The sequence below is a fragment of the Mchenga conophoros genome, linkage group LG22 (assembly GCF_057382185.1).
Source record: "Mchenga conophoros isolate Kocher_MC1m ecotype Shallow Benthic linkage group LG22, M_conophoros_male_GT1.1, whole genome shotgun sequence".
Classification (NCBI taxonomy): Eukaryota; Metazoa; Chordata; class Actinopteri; order Cichliformes; family Cichlidae; genus Mchenga; species Mchenga conophoros.
In genome coordinates, this window is record NC_140546.1 from 20,744,130 (window position 1) to 20,767,341 (window position 23,212).

A 23,212-nucleotide genomic window follows, 5' to 3' on the forward strand; every position below is an offset into this window, starting at 1 on the left:
TCTGTGCCGTAGCGTGTGTTCGATGTCTACCGAATGGATACGGCTGCAATTACACAGCAAGAGTCAAGAGAGGGGAGCAGGGCGTTTGGTCCTGATGCTCCACTTTCTCCCATAAATGTGGCTGATTAATGAGGCTGGCACCTTAATGGGGCATCGCAAGGACTGACAAACCAGCAGTGCTGAATGGAAGAAGTCGGGAACAATTTAAGTAATGTGTACCAAAAACCGCCTCTATTATTTTTGACTCCCTGCTCTGTTTATGCTCATTATGTGATCGCAATAGGAAGAGCATGAGTGAAAACCCTCCTACGGTCAGTGGAGAAGTCCTAATTTACTGATAATCAGCCTGCATTGCAGTGTTGAACAGGCCTCAGTCAGAACACATCCATCTTGTAGTCCTCCAGTGCTGTCATTCAAACAGACTGCAATATATTGTCAAGAGTATTCAGTCACCCATTCAAATCGTAGGATTCAGGTGTATAAAATCAAGCACCTGGGCATGAAGACTGCCTCTATAAACATTTGTGAAAGAATGGGTCGCTCTTAGGAGCTCCAAACGGTGCTTGGAGAGCTTCACAGAATAGGTTTCCATGATTGAGCGGCTACATCACTAAGCACAATATTACAGTGGTGTAAAGCACGCCACGACTGGACTGTAGAGGAGTGGAGATGTATTCTCTGAGTCACCCTTCTCCGTCTCGCAATCTGACGGATGAATCAGGGTTTGGCGGTTGCCAAGTGTAAAGTTTCTAGGTGTAGGGTTGTTTTTCAGGAGTTGGGCTTGGCCCCTTAGTTCCAGTGAAAGGAACTCTTAATGCTTCAGTATACCAAGATATTTAATTGTCCCAACTTTGTAGGAACAGTTTGGGCATAGCCCCTTCCTGTTCCAACATGACCGGTGCACAAAGCAAGGACCATAAAGACATGAATAAGCACGTTTAGTGTGGAAAGATTTGACTGGCCTGCACCGAGTCCTCACCTCAACCTGATAAAACGCCAATTAGAGCGGAGTCTATGAGCCAGGCCTTCTCGTCCAACATCAGTGTCTGACCTCACAAATACACATCCAGAAGAAGGTCAACATTCCCATTAACACACTCCTAAAACCTGTGGAAAATCTTCCCAGAACAGAAGCTGTTATAGCTGGAAAAGGTGGGCCGATGTCATATTAAACCCTACCCTGCCTTAAGGCAGATGAGTGAATACTTTTAACAATATGTTAAACATGTATTCACTGCGAACGTGGTGGGAGAACACACCCAAGACTACCAGAATCTACATCAGACCGAGTTTTATTTGAAGACACACCTGATGGCTTTATTTGGCAGTGCTTTCTTTAAAAAAGGTCACATTTTATAAGCCTAACAAAGCATTCTGATCCCACTAATCACAGGTAGGTAAAACCTACTTAATAGTCTTTCGCAATCAATCAGATGCAATTCAACATTTTCCCAAGGCTAATTTCGGGATAAGGAGGGAACACGTGGTCTGCAGTGGCAGGTGGAGCTGAGAAACCAAACGGAGGCACGCTCAAGTTCACCTTCAGACGTCGCTGGTGGTTGTAAAAGTGGCGAACACAACTTTGAGCATATGACGGGTCATTAAATGTTTCCACTCCGGTTGCTGCGGTGCAATAACAGCTAACCATACTGCAAGAGCCGAGAGGGAAGGGGGGGGGGGGGTGTTATCGCGCGATATCAACCCCTCTTACGTACAGGCGCAGGTGTGACTGAGCCAATCACGGCGCAGGAGCGCGGTTGACCGTTAAAGGTGTGTGAGCGGTTAACCAAACCAACACCGCGGTCCGCTGCTTGTGAATTTACAGACTGCTTATTGTTTTGTTTTAGGGGGGGCTGCGGGTGCCTAACCGAGCTGCAGGGGGCATCCTCGCCCTTGCACGCGGAGATCCACCCCCAACCCCTACACTTCCTTTTAACGCACACATATACACACCCCCTCCTCCTGCCAAACTCCCAGGCCAGCGTCGCCATACGGAACATCCTGCCCTCAACGGAGAGGGGGAGGAGAGAGAGAGAGAGCCTGAGAGTGTGTGTGTGTTCAGAGAGAGAGAGAGAGAGAGAGGTAGAGAGAGCTCGTGCGTGTATTAAGAGAGCGAGAGAGACGAGGTCTGGCTTCTTCTGGTAGTAAATTATCAGATTTCGAGCGCAAAAACTCGCAGAAACAGACAGATCGGAAGGCATCGTGGAAATCTGCTTCAGCGGTGACCGGAACCAGCAGCAGGAGCGCGTGAAGCCTTGGATTAAAAAGCCCGACTACAAGGACGGATGGTCGCGCAGACGGGCGGCTCGCTCTGAAGTTGGACAGACTACCGAGGCACCGAGAGCAAGGAGCCGGCGACAGCCAGCAGCAGCTTTTTTTTCTTTTTTGGGGGTCCCTCCACCTCCCAGAACCCCCCACCCCTCCCACACCGGTAAAGGCAGCAGCATCGGCGGCGGCACCGGGAGGCTGTGCCCGCGCACCCCGACCATGGAGCTGCCTTGGCTGCTGGCGCTCACGGCGCTGCTTGCTCACGCCACCACGGTAAGCACGAGCCTTACATCCTTTGTTAACCGGGGAGCTCTCGTTGCGCACACGGGAGTCGGGGTGCGCGCACACGTGTATGTGTGTGTGTGAGTGCGCTATCGTTAATGAGACAGTGGCGGCGCGTCGGTGATCGGTAGGAAATCCTACACTCGACCCAGGATCCGTATTGGCCGTTCCAGACTCCTGTTAAGGAGGGGGGGCGGCTACCCCCTCGCACACCCCCTCCCCACACACACACACCAGCCTTTGTGTCTCAATGTCGGGATTTATTGTGGCCTGTGTGTCCCCTGGAGTCAGGAGGTGCGTGTGCGTGCATGTGTGGAGGAGAGGGGGGGGGGGTTAATTAGCGGGTTATCTCTAATTGGGCTTGATTACGGGTGTTAGTGCGGTGCCTCGTTCTGTGGTGTCTGTGTCACCAGCTCAACATCCTGCCCTTAATTTGGGGGCTCCAGTCATACTGCGGTTTTAACGACTTTATTACCAGGTACTCGCGCTGCAGGACGATGTGTGTGTGTGTGTGTGTGTGTGTGTGTGTGTGTGTGTGTGTGGAGAGAGAGAGAGAGAGAGAGAGAGAGAGAGAGAAGGTGTGCCTGTGACTGGATGTCCAGGGGTGCTCCATTACTTCCCAGATATCAGCGCCCTCATTGTGCGGATGCCAGAATCCAACTGGGGGGCATTCTCCGGTTATAAGTGTGTGTGACAGAGACAGCCCGCGGCGGTATGTGGTTGTGGCACAAAGTGGGTGGGGTAACGGGAAAGTTAACGGCGATGCGGTCCGCGAACGAGTGCTCGGATGGAATGATGTCATCGGGAATCGCGAGGAGGCAAGCTGTTTAGGGAATGCGCGAGCCTCCCCCCTCCTCCTCTGCGCGCGCACACACAGACACACACACACACACCTATCTCCTCTCCGGAACTATCCACGCCGAGCTTCACGCGCCCCCCGTAACACGCCCACACTTTCCGTTACCGATTAATCCAGATTTATCCCATAAGCAGCAGGAGGGGGTGGAGGAAGAGGGAGGAAGCTCGCTGAATCATTGAGAGAAAACGAGGATAGCGCCAAAAACACAAATCAAGATCCAGATCTACTTTTGAGTTTCAAGACTCAGAAGCTGGAGGTTTTTAACACGTCTCCCCTGCTGTTTTATTTTTAGCTCATCTGCAGTTTTAGTTTTATACCTTCATTCATGGCTACTTCCTGTTAAAGGTCCCGAGCTGTTCTCACTAGTGCCATACTGCAAATGCTGATATCGATCTGATACCAAGTAAATGCAGGGCCAGCCGATACCAATACCGATATTGACACTTTCAACATAGAAAATGAACACATTTTAATGATCACTAAATCACAGAGTTTTAATTTCCATGATAATTAGTTAGCATAACTAAACACATATATTTAATACGTTTTCTAATCAAATAATAATAACAATTTAACACATTTCAGCAGGCTACATAGAGGTAGAAATAGTATCGGTTCCATTGCACTAGTATCGATCTGATGCACATACCAGCACTGCTGTCGATACCATCGATATTTGGATACCTCTATTTCTCACAGGCAATTAATTAAACAGACCAGAGAAACCAGTTCTACTTCAGAGAGATCCATCAGCTTTAAGCCACCTTTATACATAGTCACAGTTTTTATTTCCATATTGTTGTACAAAAGGCCCAAATGTTGCTGCTTAATGCCTTTTCTTGCCTAATTCACCCTTGCTTTGCTTGGACCATCTTTCGTTGTTTCTGCGGTGAAGCTGCACCAGTTCTGGCAGCTGTTTTCAACACCACACACTCACAGATATAAACACTGATTAGTAGGTCAGTCGGTTGCAATCCTTGCCAAAGATCCTTGGCCTCCAGCTGACCTAATCTGTCTTTAAGTGTGCAGATGGAGACAGGTGTGTGACACACATACACGTAAATATACGCCGTGGTGAGGAGCGCACTGATAGATCAGCTGCCGTCGAGGGTCATAATTACAGACTCAACCTCAAGCAACCCCGGGCTTTGAATGCACGCGCGCATGACCCGTGGTCGCGTGCATCCGCTGATGAGCTCTTTTCTCAGATGCTTCTTGGCTTGAAGCCAGGAGACTGTGTGTGTGTGTGTGTGTGTGTGTGTGTGTGTGTGTGTGTGTGTGTGTGTTCTGAGTGATTCCTCTGTGTTTTGTCCCTGTGGGTATTTCCTGTTGTCAAAGCTGTGACATCACATCCAGCCGTCTTTATTTTACATGGGAGACTGATTTTCCCACAGACATCTGTTGTGTCCCACGGATAGCCTGTGTGTGTGTGCGCGCGCATCCGTTTGCCTTCATGAGAACCCTGACTGTCCATCTGTCTGTGTGTGGGCTCAAAAATAGTGAATCTCCAATGCCAACAACTTGTTCTCGCCAGCCCTCTCTCTCCTTGAACAAGTGCGTTTTATGGTGCGAGTGTGTTTGTCTGTGTTTGGCGGAAAGGCGTCGTGTTCTTGAGGATCATGTTCAACTCGTGGAATGAATCAGTGTTTTGTGCCTCCGATAGCAGACAAAGCCCCCATAGAGAGGAAGAAAGAGAGAAGGATCAAGGCGGAGGGGAAAAAATAGCCCAAGCCGGGCGGATTGAGGGAGAGTGTGGAATGTGAGAGGCAATCTGACACAGGAAGTGGGTCCTTCTCGCTCTCCTGGAGGACAAAGTCCCCCTCACGCAAACACATACACACAAGGTGGCAGGTAGAAAACACAGCCAGGGTGGAGGAAGTATTTCAGGTGTGTGTATTAAGGGATGGGTGAGGGCATGGTATCCACCTTCCACTGGAGAGAGGAAATGAAAAGGATCATGGTTCATATCCGGAGCTGCATTCATGGACACAGTGAGAGAATAAAGATAGGCTTCAGCCCCCCTAACACCGGCCCGGGTGTTTGTGTGTCTGTTCATATCTGAAAGCAATTTCTTATCACATAGGACAGCAGATGTGCTGCATTTGAGTGAAATTAGTTTTTCTTTCTCGCGGAGAGTTTTAGTGCTCCATTCAGCCAAATGGGAATCGAAATTTCACATTTACCATTAAGGCGATAACGGCGGCGGGATGGACGGGGAGACCTGCCTGCACGGTGCCGGTCATGCCGATATGACCTCGTCTGATCTGAGAGAACAATGGGTGCTGAGAATCTGCAGCTGTGCGTGGAGTTTGACCTCCAAAATAAAAGCCGTGTGCAAAAAGCTGACAATAAATCAGAGCCCGTCATTATTGGCCCCGAGTAAGCCCAGAAAGATCGCAGCAATCTGCGGGACCTTTACCCGCTGATGTCAAACTGCATACTAATAATTTAGACGTTTCATCTCATGTGACCCTTGTTTGTGAATATTCTTCTTCCAGTGAAGAGCATGTGACTGTTTACCCAGAACACAAAATTAGTGGGTGTCTGCAACCACGAGGGGAAAAAAAGATTGTTTGTTTTATCGAGCGATTATATGCGTGCATTTTGAGGGGTTTTTCTGTCAGAGTGGAGCAAATTTCGTTCGCTTTTAACACCATTTTTTTCATTTGAGTATAAAAGTGCTGAGAAGAAGACCCAGCCTCCTTTTTTGTCCTCATGGCCATATCATTGTAATTTATTATACTCTTTACTCAGCCTGCAGATGCTTCAGAATGCTGCAGCTCATCTTTAGCAAAGACTAAATGAAGCCCCTGTGGTTGAGAAGACTTGTTCTCAGAGCTCAGATTAACATGAAGAAGGACAGAGCTTTAGTCTGATAACCTGGAATAGTTTACCTCTTATCATGAAAGGCATATTCGTCTCCATTTATACCCATGGATAATAAAGGCTGTAATGTTATCAGCTGGTGTGCAGGTTGGCTCCTGTGACTACCTGATTCAGTGGGGGTTGTTCTGCCCCGATGAGCTGAAGTAATGGTGGAATCTGTGCATTCATCTATTTGCTTTTTCTACACCTGAGCACTTCTAACTTTCACACTCTGTGGATGCATCAAAGAGCAACTCGGGGTTGGCATCTTTCCCAAGGATATTCTGACAGACGGACTGGGATCAAACCACCAAGCAAACCATGCTGATTGGTTGAGAGCTTGACAGTCTTCACTCTTCTTCTAGTTTTTAACTAGAAGTCTCACTTCTGCTCTTTTTATTTTGTAATTTCGCTCCCCTCCTCGGCTGGGCGATGAAGCAGCAGCAACACAATTGAGAGTAGCTCACTGTAGACGTAGATCTAAGGCAGACCTGATTCACAGGCTGCCTCAAAGAACTGCAGCAAAGGTGTGTTTCCAGATTAAAACACCGTTCTTCATTAGGGCAGTTGTAAGCTTTGGGGCCCAACTTTTGGACTTAACTGCTTTGCTTCTTTTGTTTTTGTTTTTACTTCCTGTTTACATTCCTTTTTTGCACGGTTTGCTTAGCTATAAACACCAAAGTGTTGACACTTGGTTAGTTTTAGACTTAATACACAGTATTAAAATCAATTTGTAGAGTAGCTGTATATCCTACAGTGTAGCCTGTTGCTTTTAGCCTGACATCAGTCTTCCCAGAAAAGCAGATAGAAGTGCAGTGACGCATGATGCAATACCCTACTGGTCAGCTGTGCCTTCTAAACACAGCATATTGATTAGTACCAGGGCGCCTGCTGGTGATTAGGGTCAGCCAATAGGCTAAATCCTTTTCCTGTTAGTTAGTTTGTTTTTGGAGGAAAGTTCTGTTTCTGCAGAAATTTGTCAGCAGTCGATCGATGTTAGACCGGCGGTTATCCGGTTGGAGATTTTGGACATGTTGCCCAACAGGTGCTTTTGTGTGGCTCTGATAACCGCTGACAACAGTCATTCAACAGTCGGGATTTGGCTGGAAGTGACTTAGCACCACAGTTTCATTAAGCTTTCCACATAAACATCAGTCATGCACAGGCTGTCAGCACAAATGAAAAGCAAGCACAAAAAAGCATCTCTCATGCTGAGAAATATCAGCATTTCTGACTTTAAATTGTAATTAACAAAAAAACAGTGCTTCTGAAGAAGAATTTGCTGTGCACAGTTATGTTTTAAACAATGTATGTGCCAAATCCCTAAATCTTTACATATTTTGCTTTAAATGGCAATGTTATTTGCTTTAATTGACAGATGTGTCATCTAATCTCTGCTTACGCTCCAGACTCGCAGGGTAGAAAGTTATCATTTAGTCCCACGCCGAGCCACGCTAACATGTCCTGATGGAAGGGGCCCCGTGTGCCGTGGAAACTTTGCCTGCTCTCTCCATGACCAGTTCACCACACGCAAGTGCAGACATGCCTGCTCACATGTGTGCGCTGACGCACTTTAGCATTGTGCCCCTAATAATCTCACAAACTCAGCGCTCACACACACACACACGCACGCACGCACGCACGCACACACGCACACACACACACACACACACACACATATGCGTGCAGCTCCTGTGAATAGCTGTGGTGTGCAGCAGCAGTTTTGTTGATTCAGTGAGTCAGAGGGAGACGGAGAATGCTGGAGGTGTTTTAGGTAGGTCAAAACAGGCTAGGAACACACACACATTAAACACACACACACATACACACACTCTCAAACACACACACACACAGACTCCCTTGCAGTAATTGGGCAGCACTGCGCAGACATACTCACATACATATTCTCTGGAGTGGGGGGTTAGATGAATATAGAGACAAGAGGAAGGGAGGGAGAGGAATGGAAAGAGAAGATAATGAGGGAAAGCGATGGATGGAGGGGAGGGCATGAAATGGAGAAAGCGTGGAGAAAAAGAAAAAGAGTTAATGGCAAGACGGGGATCAAGGGAAAAGACGGGGGCAGCGAGGAAAGACGGGGAGGAATGGTGGGCGATTAAAAGGGGATAAAAAAAGGAACCTAAAAAACCAGAGCGAGGGAAGTAAAAGGACCGTGGGAGAGTGATGGAGGGAGAGAAAGGAAAGAGATGGGCCATATTGGGCAAAATGAGGACTGGATGATTGGGATGGCAGCAAAGGGATGGAGCGAGGCCAGAGCGATGGAGATGGAGGGATTTTGAGAGAGAGAGAGAGTCAGGGTGGGGGAGGGAGGCATGCACTGCTCTTTCCCAGGAGACTGCTCTACCTGGTCTCCGCGGCCGTCGCCATGACAACCACCATGGCTGCCGCTGTCACAGCTTTATCACCCCGCTCTCCTCTCCGTCCCCTCCCATCCCTCATTCCCTCTCTCTTTCCCCCCCCCCCTCTCCTTCGCTCCGTCTCGTTTTCCTCTCTCCCCTCTCGTCGCTTGCTTCATTCACGTCTCATCCCGGCCTCCTCTCCCTCCTCCTCTCCCTCCTCCTTCTCCCGTTCAAGCACAGCGAGTGGGGGAAAAAACATCCAGATGAAAAGATGGCAGTTGTCTTTCACCTTTACAGTAGATGTGTGTGAGTGTGTGCGCGTGTGCTATTACAGGACTCAAAATTAGAGAGCGTAAACGCGGCACCGTCTCCCAAACCCACAAAGCATTCTGGGATCTCTGTGTGTTAGAGCTTTCGCTATAAATAAAACCCCCAGAAACAGGGCGCCTCCTTCCCACTAACAAACCCTTGTGTATGTGTGTCTGTGTGTGTGTGTTTGGCTGAGTGAGAATCGTAGATGCCTTCTAGCAGCATATTAACTATACGCTGAGATGATGCTATCATTTTTCACTCACTATCACTCGTGTGTGTGTGTGTGTGTCTTTTTAGTACCACTCTCTTCCCTCTCCCGTTTCTGTATCAACACAATAATTACATTAACAAAGGGCCGGATGGGTGGGGTCACTCGGAGTTGTCCAGTGGAGATGCTGGAATGTGTACTTCCTGGCATGCGGCTGATAAGAGTGGGGTGAAGCCACGATAAGCCCCGACTTTACACTCCCAACAGGACCCTAAGCCTCGCCTCTTGGAGGCCTCCACTTGACCCTCCACCCCCCTCTCCATCTGCCAGTCTGAGCAATTTCTACCTTTAAATAAGAAGCAAAATCCCGGAGGTTCACTCTTTATCTTGGTGATAGCGTTATGGAAATCACGAGCGTGTCAGGTTTGCCCTTGTGCAGAAGTAATCTTGGAGGAGAAGCCGTGAATAAAATATTTCTTTATTGTAGAACACGTATACACTCCCCACTCTCCTCGAGCAGCATGGCGGTCCTTGAGGTCCATCATGGAGCTAAAACAGCTGGCTCACTGTATCCCCCAAAATAGTAGTTTGATGGTATTCCCATTATTATCTTCCTCTTCAACATGATCACATGGCCTTCATTAGCTTGTTGCTAACCTGTCGTGGAGGCGGATTTGTTGGCACAGTTAAATGTTCCAGTGCTTTTGATCTTACATCCCCTGTTCCTTAGTACTCTAAAACTCTAGAAATTAAACTGAATTCAATATATTTCAGTATTTAACTGTTGGACCTTTTTTTAAAAAAAAATTATAATTTGCTTGTTTTGTTTTTTACGGTTTTATAGACTATATCATTAGTTAAGAAGAACTCATCTCCAGGACTTATTATGAAGTTAACCATTAGTTTAATAACCCGCAGTGCTATCATTTACTTTTACATTTACCACCAGCAGTCACAACTGGGAGCTTTTTTTTCTGTTGTCCATTATTTCCTGTCATCTCTCTGCTGTGTCCTTATGCATAAAAAAATGAATGTTGGTGTCCAGTGAGCAGCAGTTCTCTGGGCGAAAATACTTGTATCGATGGTTCATGCTGCTTAATGTGTGGGGGAGATTTTCTTGGCATATTTTGCCCTGACAGTTTTCTTACCCTCCCTGAGTATTGATGGCGAGTCTTTATGGCCACAGTGTATCCATCCTCTGGTGTCTGCTTCCTGTAGGATAACGCACCAGGCCACAAAGCTTAAATCACCTCAGTCTTGTTTCTTGAACTCGACAATGAGTTAACTGCATTCAAATGGCCTCCACAGTTAGCAGATCTCAATCCAATCAGCATCTTTGGCGTGTGGTGATGGATGTGCAACTGACCAATTTGCATCAACTGTGTGATGTTGATGATCATGTGTTTCCAGCACCTTGATGAATCAGTGCAATGAAGAAATAATGCACGTCTGAAGGGAAAACGAGGTCCAGTTTATAACTAGTTGCTAATAAAGTTCCCAGGGAGTGCATATCTGTGCAAATACAATTTCTTTGGGAGGTTTAGTGAGACAAAAAGTCACTTTGCATGATGGGAAGACGTTGTCTTCCACAGACATTTGATAGATGTATTGATTCGCCTGTAAAAATAAACTATAATGAAGTTAAAACAACAAAGGAGGCTGTAGCTTTTGCTCAGCTTAACTACCGCTGAATCCCAAACTCTTCTTCCTTCCATGCTCTGTTGCAAAGAACCAGTTTCTTTGTTTGCATCTTGTTTGCAGAGGCCCGATGTTTGACTTGCTCTGACTGGAAATACTACCCCTCTCCCTCTGTTTCAGAATAGCCACTATAGGCAATCAAAACCGTGTAAGGTTATTTGTACTGAATAGCGGTGGAGTACCACACAAATGGAGATGTAGGAGTAAAACAGAGAGGGTGTGTTCTCAGGGGAACATCTTTAAGGTTTCACAGGAGGAGATAAAGATTAAAAAAACGGGAACGATGTCAGATCGAATTGAAACACGAGGGATTTTACGTGCATGAAAGTTTAAATGGATTCTAGTTTGTGGAAGTTTTTATTCCCTGTCTAATGGCTTTCATGTCTTAAGCGGTGTCAGAATGGGCTCAGATCGGCACTTGGATGAGAAAAGTACATGAAAACACACGTGGGTTCGTACACACGTCTCTTCCGCAGATTTTTCCTCTTCTTTCTTTCAGTCTCCATTTCCTTTAAGAATAAAGACATTTCCTCAGTTTAAAGCTACAAATATCAATTTCTTTTTCCTTTTTTGGCACTATGCAATTCATCAAGGATCCGCTTGTTTGCATACGGAAATGCACGACCTGTAAGTGTGTTTGTGGCCTTGGGATAGCAGCACGGCTACAGTGAGAGAGCATTTATAGATCTGCTCTTCGAGCTTCCTGAGTGATGCATTTATGTGTTTACATGCGAATATGGAGGCAGAGGAGGCGATGACGGAGCACGGGGAGGCCGCTCATGCCGACGAGAAATACTGTGTGCTAAAGGCATGTGACTCTGTGTGTGTGTGTTTGAATTATTTAGCCCAACGTCCCGACAGAGGAGCGAACGAGGTCAGGAGCTCATTGCTGCAACGTTTTTCTTCTCTCTATCCATCCATCTTTACACCCTCCACCCACCAGCCTTCCTGCTCCTTCTCCTCCATCGCTGCAGAGCTCCTCGTCTATTCTTCCTGTCTTTATAAACAGGAAGTTAGTAACAAAAGGCTTCCCACATGTTACTCACGTCCCCTCAATTATCAGCAGGCCATGAGGGAAGAACATCGATCCAATTAATTAGGGACACTGAAACATGCTCTGTGTGTGTGTGTGTGTGTGTGTGTGTGTGTGTGTGTGTGTGTGTGTGTGTGTGTTTGTGGAGGAGGATAGAGGTTGTGTAATATTGCTTGGTGATTGCAGCACGCTTCTTTCCCCAGAGGGCCTGTCTTATAAACCCTTCCACATGCAGGTGCACACACTCATGCACACACTTGGTTTTCCTGCAGCAGGTGATTCATTCTTAATCTTTCATTCCAACAGTTGTGGATTAGCCCTAATCTCAGCCGACAGAGACTCGGGTCTGAAAGGCTGACTGACACCAGGATTGTGCGCACAAACACGTCTGTGAACGTATTGTTTATTTAGCCGTGTGTATGACATGATAATTGTTTCCCTTGTCCGATCGAGCGCGGTGTCTGTGTGACAGGACACGACATGATGGAGGTAGATACAATAGACAGAGCGACAGGTCGCACAACACTGAAACATTATACCCAGCATGAGGACGAGAGAGAGGAGGTATTTATAGAGGAGAGGCGTTTCGTCTTCACGGCGATGATTTCTTCCTTTTTCTCTGGTTGACATTTTAAAATGAGCCCAGTCAGCCTCTGATGTGAGCTGTGCCTTTATTTACTTTGGTTCAAATTTAAAGGTTCTTTGGTTAGCATACAAACAACATGTGTTATTGTTTCTCTGCATAATTTAACCATTAACTGAACTGCAGTCGGCAACCAGCAGTGTTACATTTGTGGCTGTGGTTACCGTAGACACCATCAAAGATGTACCTAGCTAGTGTGATGTCATCCACTGTTTTTTGATGCCTCGGGGTGAACATTTTCATCCTCAGCATCTTTGGTGTTTTGAACTTGGACGTGATGAGAGAGACCACACACCGATTGGCTAACAACATATCAATCCCAGGTGATTAGCCAATGAGCATTCACTAGTTAATCCACACTTCTGGAATACAGTGTTACCAAGATTTATAACTTCTTTTATCCAATATGACCTGAAATGAGTGACTGAGCCCCTAAAACTTCTGAGGTTTCGCAGACACGTGGTCGTTTTTGTCTTATCCCCCATTTTGGATGTGGTGTAATCATGGTGGCACTGTAGGGTCAGGTGAGTATCGGCCCAGTCACACAGGCCTACAGACTGGTTCATGAGCATGCGGTGACCAATGCATATTCCCCGACATTGCGATTGTTCTGTTTACCTGCACAGAAGACACCAAATGGCCTACAAACGCTCGCCAGCCACTTTCCAAAGTGACTTCCAGCTATCACTTTTCAGACCTGAAAGCTATGTCCATCTTTCGTACTGGCTTTGTTGGTTACAAAAAGACTCCCGGTTGCGTAAAAGTCTGTAGGGAAAAAATGCCAGTAAGCGTGTGGTTTTTACAGGAAGATCCACCCCTCGCCTGTCACATCCAGTCTCAAAACACCAAAATGGCAACGTCCAAGAGCTCGAGGCTTCACTAACCAGTGGGTGCGGTCACAGTGGCAACATCCATCTTGCAGACTGTAGTTTACTGTCTTTGATCTGACTGTGGTTGAATTGTAATGTTAGATAATAAAGTAAATTGAAAACAGCAAGCTAATTGAGCAGATTAACTATCACAGGCAGTTTGGATGAATAAGATCCACTTGAGATATCCATTTGGCTACATTAGACGGACAGAAATCTGTCTTCATTAGTAGGATAGCTAGTGGTGGCTAATATTACCCTCGGAGCCAGTTCTTTGTGGATGTTAGTGATTAGTGGACACCGTTTCTGAGCTAACAATTGCTAATTTGCTCATTGTTGTTGCTACAATGCTGCGTCCTCCGGATTATTGCAAGAAATCTTTCCCAAGTCCCTCGCATAAAAATCAATTCACAGGATTTTGGAGATGAGAGAGAGATTGGGATGATTTGCTCTATAAAAATACAGATGTAAGATGATTGACAAGGTAGAAAAACAAGAGGAAGAAATACATTTGTGCCAAACAAAACACTACACGACATGAAACGTGGCTCAGCGCACTTGGAAATAATTCATCCATCCATTTTTTTATGCTTATCCAATTTAGGGTCTCACGTGAGACCCCGGACAGGTCGCCAATCTGTCGTAGGGCCACCTGCATACACGGAGAGACAAATATTGGTGGTTGCGTAGTCTCCCAAAAACTGAACAAGGCACCAAGGTGTGGCGACAGACGTGATTAGGTGTGGTGCAGAGGTGGAGGGAGAGAAGATTTGAAGAAAATGAAAGGGGAATGAGGTCAGAGGCAATCACAGACTAAAGTTATATGAGAAGACTTTGTGCTGGCCAAAGTGCAAGTCAGAAGCAGATTGGAGAGGAGAACAAAACGCAGCTGATGTGGTGAGGGTGGGGGGGTGACGGGGGTGACCAGGCAGAGAATCGAATTTGTTAATATGTAAAAGTGGTAAGAGGAGCTCATCAGAAAATAGAGGAAGAATGGGGAGGGACTGACTTTATGTAGAGTGAAATGATGAAAGAGCAGAGGCGCTGACGAGGGAGAAAAATGAGAAATTGAAAGGGAGATAGACGGGGTGGATTGGAGCCGTGCTAGCTGTAAAGAAACAGAGAGAGAGGGAGACAGGGGTAGCCTGGTGGTTAACACACGCCTGTAAAGAGCTTATAGCGGCTGATACAGATTGAATGGAAAGAACAACCTGGACAGGATTACACAGAGACGAGAGACAGGAGGGCTATAAGAGCAAGATGGTATCATAACCCATACATTTCCCTGTCCTCCACTAACGCATCTCCGCTAGTTTACACGGATGCTGACCACCTCGTTACTTTCAGACTCCACAATCACACTTTAATTAAGTCGGAGCCCACAGTACCAGGCGGTTACTGATCACCAATTGTTATACTAAGCAGTGTGTAGCTAATCTGTGCGTTAGACAATCATTCTCAAGCTATTAGTTACTTAAATACACCTCTTAATTAATTAGTCAGTGAGTAATGTTGCCCACTGAGAGATAAAGCTATCTTTAGCTGTAAAGAACAGTCAGAAATGAATGAGCATGGTTTCACTTGGAGCTTGTGATGATATTTGATTCAACAGAGGCTGAAGGGAGATAACACTGTCTGGTTGGCAATGAATCTTCCCCACCTGAATAACATTTAAAGGCTGCGCTCATATCTGGCCTGTTAATCCTGGTTAGACGCTTATTTACAGCTACCTGCTGCACGCACGCATTAATTTTGCTAGATGTACCGTGCAGCAGTGGTTTCCTACTGTTTTGGCTGTTTAAAGGAATAGTTTGGGCTTTTGGGAAACACAAATGCTGGTTTCTTTCTAAAGCTTAACTTTGTGTTCTGTGTTGAGACCAAAGACTGTATGTAAAAGAAGGACACAGCCAGTCTGACTTCACGTTTTGGTTAAGCAAACTTTTATGTTGTATTTTATGTAGTGCTGTCAGCGTTAATCTTATTAAAATGATGTTAACGCCATAACCGCATTAATGCGGCAAATCTCCGTTAGCGAGTTAGCGCGGATCACCCCGTGCATGGGGTTGCGCGGCGCTAACGAGCTAACCGTGCAAACGCATTGATGCCCTGCAGCCCCACGCATGAGGTGATCCGATTGTCGTGTTAATGCGGTTATGGCGTTAACGTCATTTTAACGAGATTAATGCTGACAGAACTAATTTTATGTTTTTTGGAGCCACAATTAATGATATTTGAACAAAACTGTGGCAGCTAAGTAATTGGCTAAAGCTAGCTAGCTTAGCTGGCAAAGTAAACATACTGACTGTGTGTGAGAGCATCACACAAATAAATGCACCCATTTATCAGAACTAAAATATTTAAAAAAATTACAAGTACCCTTATGTAGCCTTATGTTGTCCAACCTTAAAAATGACTAGATAGGAACCACAGACACAATCAAAAGTGACCCTTTAAAGCATACCTTTAAGCCTTGATGTAAACAAAAATCTCATGTCATCCAAAACCAAGTCATATCAGATGGCTGGATATACCTGAGCCTGGCTCTGCTGGAGGTTTCTTCTTGTTAAAAAGGGAGTTTTTCATTGCCACTATCACCAAGTCCTTGCTAATAGGGGATTGTCTTATTATCAGGGTTTTACAGTCTTTAACTTAAAATTTAAATTTAAAGCACCTTGAGGCGACTGTTGTTGTGATTTGGTGCGCTATAAATAAAATAAAATTGAATAAAAGGGGAAATTAGCTGTAGAGATGAAAATGTTTTTAGATCAGGCTCTAAGCTTGTATATTTGTGCTATAGAAATGGGTGTTTTATCAAGTAAGTCTACGGTGATTGACTCACTTTTAAAGCTGATGACAGAAAGTAGCATGAAGCCTGGAGGCAGGCTCTGCCACACTTACATTATATAGTATATCTTGTATATCTTGTATATCTTGTAAAGCTGATATCTTGCAGTTGAGAGATGTACCGAAGTTACAGACAAATTATTTGATTTTAACAGAACAGTGCAGAGCTGATCCAGTAAAAGTAACTTGAGGAAGACATATGTGTATTGATGGATTTTACTCTTGGCTTCAACTGGTTAATGTAACTGTCAATAAGAGTCTGATTTCGGTTTCCTACTCCTGACTTGCTGCTTTTAGCTGAGTGTAGAAAATCTCTAAAATGTCTAAATATGCTCAGAAAAACATGCCCCAAAGTTTTTTTCTTTGCAGTTGGAACGTCCGAAAACCCTCAAAGACACAAAGTATAGATTCAGGCCTATAAAATAATCAAACTGTAACATATTAAACTATACAACCTTGAAAACAGGATGTCCTTCGGAGTGCGAACCTGTGTCATTTTATGACCCTTTAGGTGTGCCCTGGTACTAAGAAGCACTGACGTACATGGCACCAAATATTGACTTTAAAGCTTGACGGGATTATACAGACAATGTTTTTGGATTATACACTGTACTTCCATCCTCCACTCTTTAATTTAACCACTTATCCAGCTTGTCGTCAGAGGTGAGCCTGGGCGTGGGGTGCGGTACTTCTCTGGACATGTCACCAGTCCATCCCGGGGCTAACCCGCTGCCATGTATTATCTGCTAAATTCAATATATCACCTGAAGGAAAGTATATGTAAACATCTGCCGAGACAACAGTATCCATTCACTGAAAAAAATCAGGACAAGCCAAATGTTTAATTTCTCTGTTTACTCGTTTCTTGAAGTCTTCTGACACTGATTTGTCAGAGCTAATCAGGAGCTCATGATAATTATCTGATTAGGTCACGAGCTTTCAGTGTGTGTGGCCCCTTTAAGGCAGAGACCACGTGCCGCTCTTTCCTTATCTCGAGTTCACTCCGCCACCAGATATCGCAACCTGCGTAATTAGTATTCGATATCGAGAGCTCTTATGATACACGGAGAATCAATCGCCTGTCCGGCTGTGCTGACAGGGACTTGGCCTGCAGGCACTGGCTGCGAGGGACGGGACCGGCTGTCTGCTCGCCAAAGTCGGTCAACCAATGGGGGGGAGCCAAGAGAGAGCAGCAAGGTCACCTGCTTGCCATTCCCTGCAAACAGCGATTTGTTTACCTCCCCCTGTGTGTGTGTTTCAGAGAAAACGATAGGCATGGCCATGATAATAATACTCATCATGCCCTCTGCTCACACACTCGCGAAGGTGCAGCTTTCCATTCCAGATTGAATTACACAGGGCTGATTGGATTTTTCTGCCCTGCATCAAAGACAAAAACACTGCTGTCTTTGTTCTCCGCCCTCCTGCTTCAGGGTCCATCCGTCCCATCATTCCTCAGTTCTGTTCTTTTTTTTTTCCTCTTCGCAAATAATCTCCATTTCTCTCTGCCTTTTATGTATCGATTTTTCCTGCTTCTCCTTGTCGTTCGCCCCTTTGGGCTTCGTACAGTTGCGTGACAGTCATTAGCCTGATTACACAAGCTGCAATTATACGAACACACACAGATGTTGCCTTGTGATTCCCATCGCTGAATATTGGCAGAAACCTGATTCTCATCATCGTCGCCGGCTTACGTTTGTGTGTGCGCGCTTCGATTCGGGGCTGAGAAGAGACCATTGATTACCGTTTCTGTGTGTACTCCGAGTGCCCCCTCTCACCCTGTGCTACACAAAGGCATCATGGTCCGCGGGGCGCTCTCTCTCACACGCAGCCGCATTTCTGAGCCCTTTTGAAAAGTTCCTTAGAAACACGAGAAAAGTTTCAGCCACAGGCGCCACGCCCTCCCACTGGCCCTGCAGAAATGGGCCCATTGAGCTGGGCTATAATCGCACACACAGACACACACACTTATAAATCTGCATTCAGCCTTCCTCCTTCTCTTCTGCCTCTCTCCACCAGCACTTCGCATAAAGCGCCCACAAAAAAACGCCGCCATTGGCCCAGCAGCCATCCAGCAGCATTCACTCACAACACTTCTCCAACCTAGCATCAATACACTTGATACACTCACCAACAAACACACACTCGCCGGCTCCCAAAACTTCTAATACACACCCCACGTAAACACAACAACAAGTACACTGTGGTGTATTGTGGAGTGTGGGAGCAGCAGTTGTGTCAGAGTCTCAAGGCATTTCTGGCAGCAGGACAGTGACACACACACACACACACACACACACACACACACACACACTCAGAGATGCATGTTTCATAAGGTCATATATAATGGAGGAGATTTCCACACAGAGCGTGTGCCAGCCTTTAGATGGTCTTTAATCCTGTTGGATTGTCAGATTAGTGTAACAGCTGGGTCCTACGTACAGATATACATCTCCATCCCACAGTGTGTCACCCCTCCTCCCATCACACCGCTTACCCCGGCGGATCTGTGCGTTAGGATTCGTGTGTGAGTGCGAGACAGCTTCACAGCCCCCGTCCATTACAAGGTTTCAGCCCAGCGGATGTGTCACTATCACAGTCACGTGACTTTGACCCCAGTCTGCGGCGAGCTTCGGTGTCAGCTGTTTGCGTTGTCGGACGCTTTAAAGGTTAAACACACACTCCGTCTCCGAGGGCCGCTGCTCTTTTAGCCTCGATCAGCTGATCGCAAACATAAAGATTCTCTAAGATTTCAGTCTTTGTCTGGTTAATATTGATGGTTGGTAGCATGTCTGTTTAATGTCATAGCAAAAGAAAAAGAGCCGAAGAGCTACTTTATCAAAAACACAACAGAAGAGCAACTGGTGTATCAGCTTACAGTGCAGCCAAACAAACACAAGCTGTTATAATAGGAACTGAATGGAGCAGTTTTCCCACGGTTATGGTTAGCGCGCCCCTCTCTTACAAATAAATTGTTTTTTCTGACTATTTCACATCAAAACCCACCCAGTGTCTTCTAAATTGAACGTGTTTTTTTTTTTAATGGTGGTTTTTCCATCGGCAGTAATATAATATGGAAGAGTAAACAGCAAACAGTGAAGCTGATATCGTGCCATAAAATTGGGATTACTTGCATGCATCGTTTCCTGTGAATCCCTGGTGCGTAGGCGGACCATCTGAACGCTGTGCAGGGATGACACACCTCAACAATAGAAACTACTGTAAAGAGATGAGAGGTAAATACAAGACGAGCGTAGCACCACGGGGTTTGCTGTGATCGACGTTAGCGCTGAAGTTGTGAGATTAATGCAGAAAACCAGATTGTGTTACATATTTTTTATCATTTAACGTGAGCCCCCCAGGCAGCCTTCCACCTAATGAGGATTAATTGTTTGGTTAATAATGAAAGCAAATGAATGATAACTGAGGTATACTGCGCATCTCCATACATTGATTCGGGGTCTTTTGCTCTGTGATAGATGCAGAAGCTGAATGCTGAAAGTCTGTGCATGAAATGCTTTTAAATTCAGTGATCCAGACTCATGATTTCCCTCCACAGTACACCTGTTCTGTCCCTGCAGCTCTCTGCCCCAGCCGCTCACTGTACCATATACCGTATTTAGCAAACGCACAACTTTCTTCTTCACGTAAATCATCTTTGTCCCTGCAACTCGGTGGAGAAGGAGATAATATTAGTGCTTGGATGCTTTTCAGCTGTGGTTTTGGTGCTGCGCTGAGACAGCTTTAGGGTCCAAGCAAGCTGGAATAACAAACTAGAGCCGGTGTAATGCCATCCTCCCACAGGTTTTGTGTGGGGAATGAATACGGCCGGCGCGGCTGCGATATGGACCTGCCACGGCAGCGCTATCAAGAATCTGATCAGCGGAAAGGAATATAAATATCGGAGAGAGGAAAAGGTTTTCACTCATTTCCTGGCTGTTAGACGTGAGCGTGTTTATAGTTTTTGCTCGATGGTTCACGTTCATTGGTCACAGCGAGCACCCGCGTGTGAAAAACTGAGACAAACACGCGGGAAAAAGATCAGAAATGTGTTTGGCAAACGCGCTCCTGTTTCCACCTTCCCACTCAGAGCTACTTACAGCATCGTTACCGAGAGGATCCCTTTAAATAACAGTCGCATATTCAAAATAAGGCTGACAGCTATAAATGTCAGAGCCTGTTTTTGTTTCACAGCTTCACTTAGTCTAACGACTAACAGAACACATTTCTTTAATAATCCCCATTACGTCTGACTTTATCCGAGACACTGGGAGCCACTTCCCATCTCTTTAAACGGCTCATAAGAGTAAAATTGCTCAGCGGGTTTCCTCTTTGAAACAAAAAAGTGTTGCCTGCGTGTGCCCCCCCGCTTCAGCCGTAACTGTAAAGAATCTCTTGATGCCAAATAATAATTTGACTTTAAATTTAAAAGCATCATCTACTTTTTTTCTCTCTCTCTCTTGGCTTACAGTACAAAAAAGGCCCCGGGGATGAGAACGGGTGATTATTTTGAAGGAGAAACTAAAGCAATAGCAGTAAATACATTTTGTATTAGCACCATAGTTAAGAAATCATCCTAATATCTGCTGAATGGTGTGGGGAACTCCAGGCCTCAAGGGCCAGTGTCCTGCAGGTTTTAGATCTCAGCCTGGGTCAGCATACCTGAATCAAACGATTAGTTCATTACCTGTAATTTAGCCAAATTACAGGTAATGTAATTTACCTTAAATCAGCTGTGTTGGATCAAGGACATATCTAAAACCTGCAGTTCCCCTACCCAGGTTTAGACGATCAGGTATCACATCCTGATACCATGTCAGTAACAATCACAGCCACAACAATGCTCTACATATTAAAAAAACCCCCCACTATAACACGCCTACGACTAAGGTGTAATCCCCTGTAATGTGGAATTTCAAGGTATTTCGTTTGAAATTACAATGTAATTATATTTACCCCCACAAATACTTAAAGGTAGACCCTTGCTAGAATAAGGAGGTAACAGTCAGATTTTCACAGGAAACAAAGAAATAATTATACTATAAGTAAATCTGTGAAATTTTAAGTTGTGTGCAACTTCCTCATAACAATATTTCCCATCTTACATCATAAATTCGCTGCACTCCACTGTTATGGAGTGGATTAATCTTTAAGTCTATTTTTTTTATATTTGTATTAAATATTCATTGTGTTGATATGCATGGTGAATATTCTATTATTCAACTGTCCTTTTATTTTACCAACATAAATGTGATGTGGACTGTTCTCCCTTACCAGCTTACAACAAACAATAATACCATCAAAATCTGCAGGCCTATGTGACCGCTCCATAATAAGCCACAAACTGCACAGCATACTTACAACAGCAGATGGGGAAATGTTTGTTTTTCTGTAAAATTACAAAGAAATTTTGCATTATTTATTTTTGTCCTATAAAATACATGCACTACCTAATATTACTTAAACATTTCTTTACAGATTACTTACATTTACTTACATTGTAAGCCTGACTTGTAACCCAATTTTTCTAATGTACCTAGAAAGTATTTGTAGGTAAATACCCCAAAATTGATGCATTCAATGGTCATGGGGCCAAAAGCTCAGTCAAAAGTAGCACTGCCCATTTGTATGGAGCATCTATTGGTACCCAGACTGATCCGATTGTTTCATTATAGTTTTATTCACTTGTTTCCGTCAGTTACACTTTGTTTACTAAATCGGGGATGACTTGTGCACTGACATAAATTTATTTACAAGTAGAAAACCTGTAATTACAATATGACAGCGTGGCATGAAGGTGCCATAATTGGCGCTCACCCTCTGTGCGTGCTGGCTGACAATAACATAAAAGTAATGAATAAAAATGCACTTTAAATTACATTTTTTGAGATATTCTGTTGCTACATTGGGATGAAACGTTGATGCAGATCTGCTGACAGAAAGGTTTGAAAACAGAAGCGGCGCTCTCAAAGTTTCTTTGGTGGCAGGAAGTGTCACTTTAGTGTTATTTTAAGCTTTATTTACGGAAATGAAGAAGTACGTGTGCAACAATTGTGATAGAGCCACTCAGTACTAATAAGCCGTACAAACATGGGCTGTTGTATTGCACAAGGATAATGCCTCCTTTAAACAAAATGCGATAGACTCTAGTTGTATTTAGGTTGCTTTCATTGTCATACCTCATACCAGACAACCCAGATATAGACTCAATCCGCTCTGCAGTCTTCTCTCTTTTGTGCTTTTCAGTAAAAGTACCCACGCTGAATAAACATCAGCTGGCTGTATTTTTCTCCACGGATGAAAAACGGCAATATGAGGTACTTCTTAAATGTCGCCTGGAGGTCCTCGTTCGACTTTCTAGCAAGAGAAAAATTCTGTTTCTGTTTAATTTCCTGCTATCACTTTATCAATTAAAGCAATAATGGAATCAAATAACAACTGTTTATTCCAAAGAAGGTAAAAATGAATAAATAAATAATTGCAATATGATGATCTAGATTCGTGTGTGACCTCAATTGTCGTATGGCGAGAGATGACGTCAGACTTTCAGCTGTGTTTGCTGCGTAACTGTTGTTTAATATTTACAAGCTCGGAGTCCAGCGCGATCAGCTCAGTTTAACTTGTGATGTCAGAGCGATGCGGACTCTCTAGAGCACAAGTAGAAAGCAAACAATGCCATTACCCATTATGGCGTTGTTTGCCCTACGGGGACTCTGTAAATAAAACCTCAGAGTTAAAAACCTCCAGGATACTACAGAGAAATATACAGAACAACTGCTAATGACATGCAGGGGTACTCTTGTGAGAAAGAGGTCACTTTATCGTGTCTGTGCCTGTGCCCAGGGGCCCCATTGTCTCATTGTGTATCTGTGAATCAGGAAGTATATTTAACCTTTTTTATATCAGCATCCTGGACTGAGACAGGATTTCTTTGACCCTCTTGGCCGTGGCGTGCAGGTGTTGGACCGTGTGAG

The 23,212-nt window shown here is 45.0% G+C and overlaps 1 protein-coding gene across 2 annotated transcripts in view; it reads left to right on the forward strand.

Moving 5' to 3' along the window:
- Nucleotides 1–1,969: 1,969 nt before the first annotated feature.
- Nucleotides 1,970–23,212, forward strand: part of sdc3 (syndecan 3) — a 40,839-nt gene continuing 19,596 nt past the window's right edge. The window contains exon 1 of one of the 2 annotated variants that reach the window (XM_085262015.1): nucleotides 1,970–2,541. In XM_085262015.1, the coding sequence (XP_085118141.1) occupies nucleotides 2,488–2,541 (54 nt within the window). In that variant the 5' untranslated portion in view covers nucleotides 1,970–2,487. The remainder of the gene's footprint in view (nucleotides 2,542–23,212) is intronic. The other variant, XM_085262016.1, reaches the window with a different exon arrangement.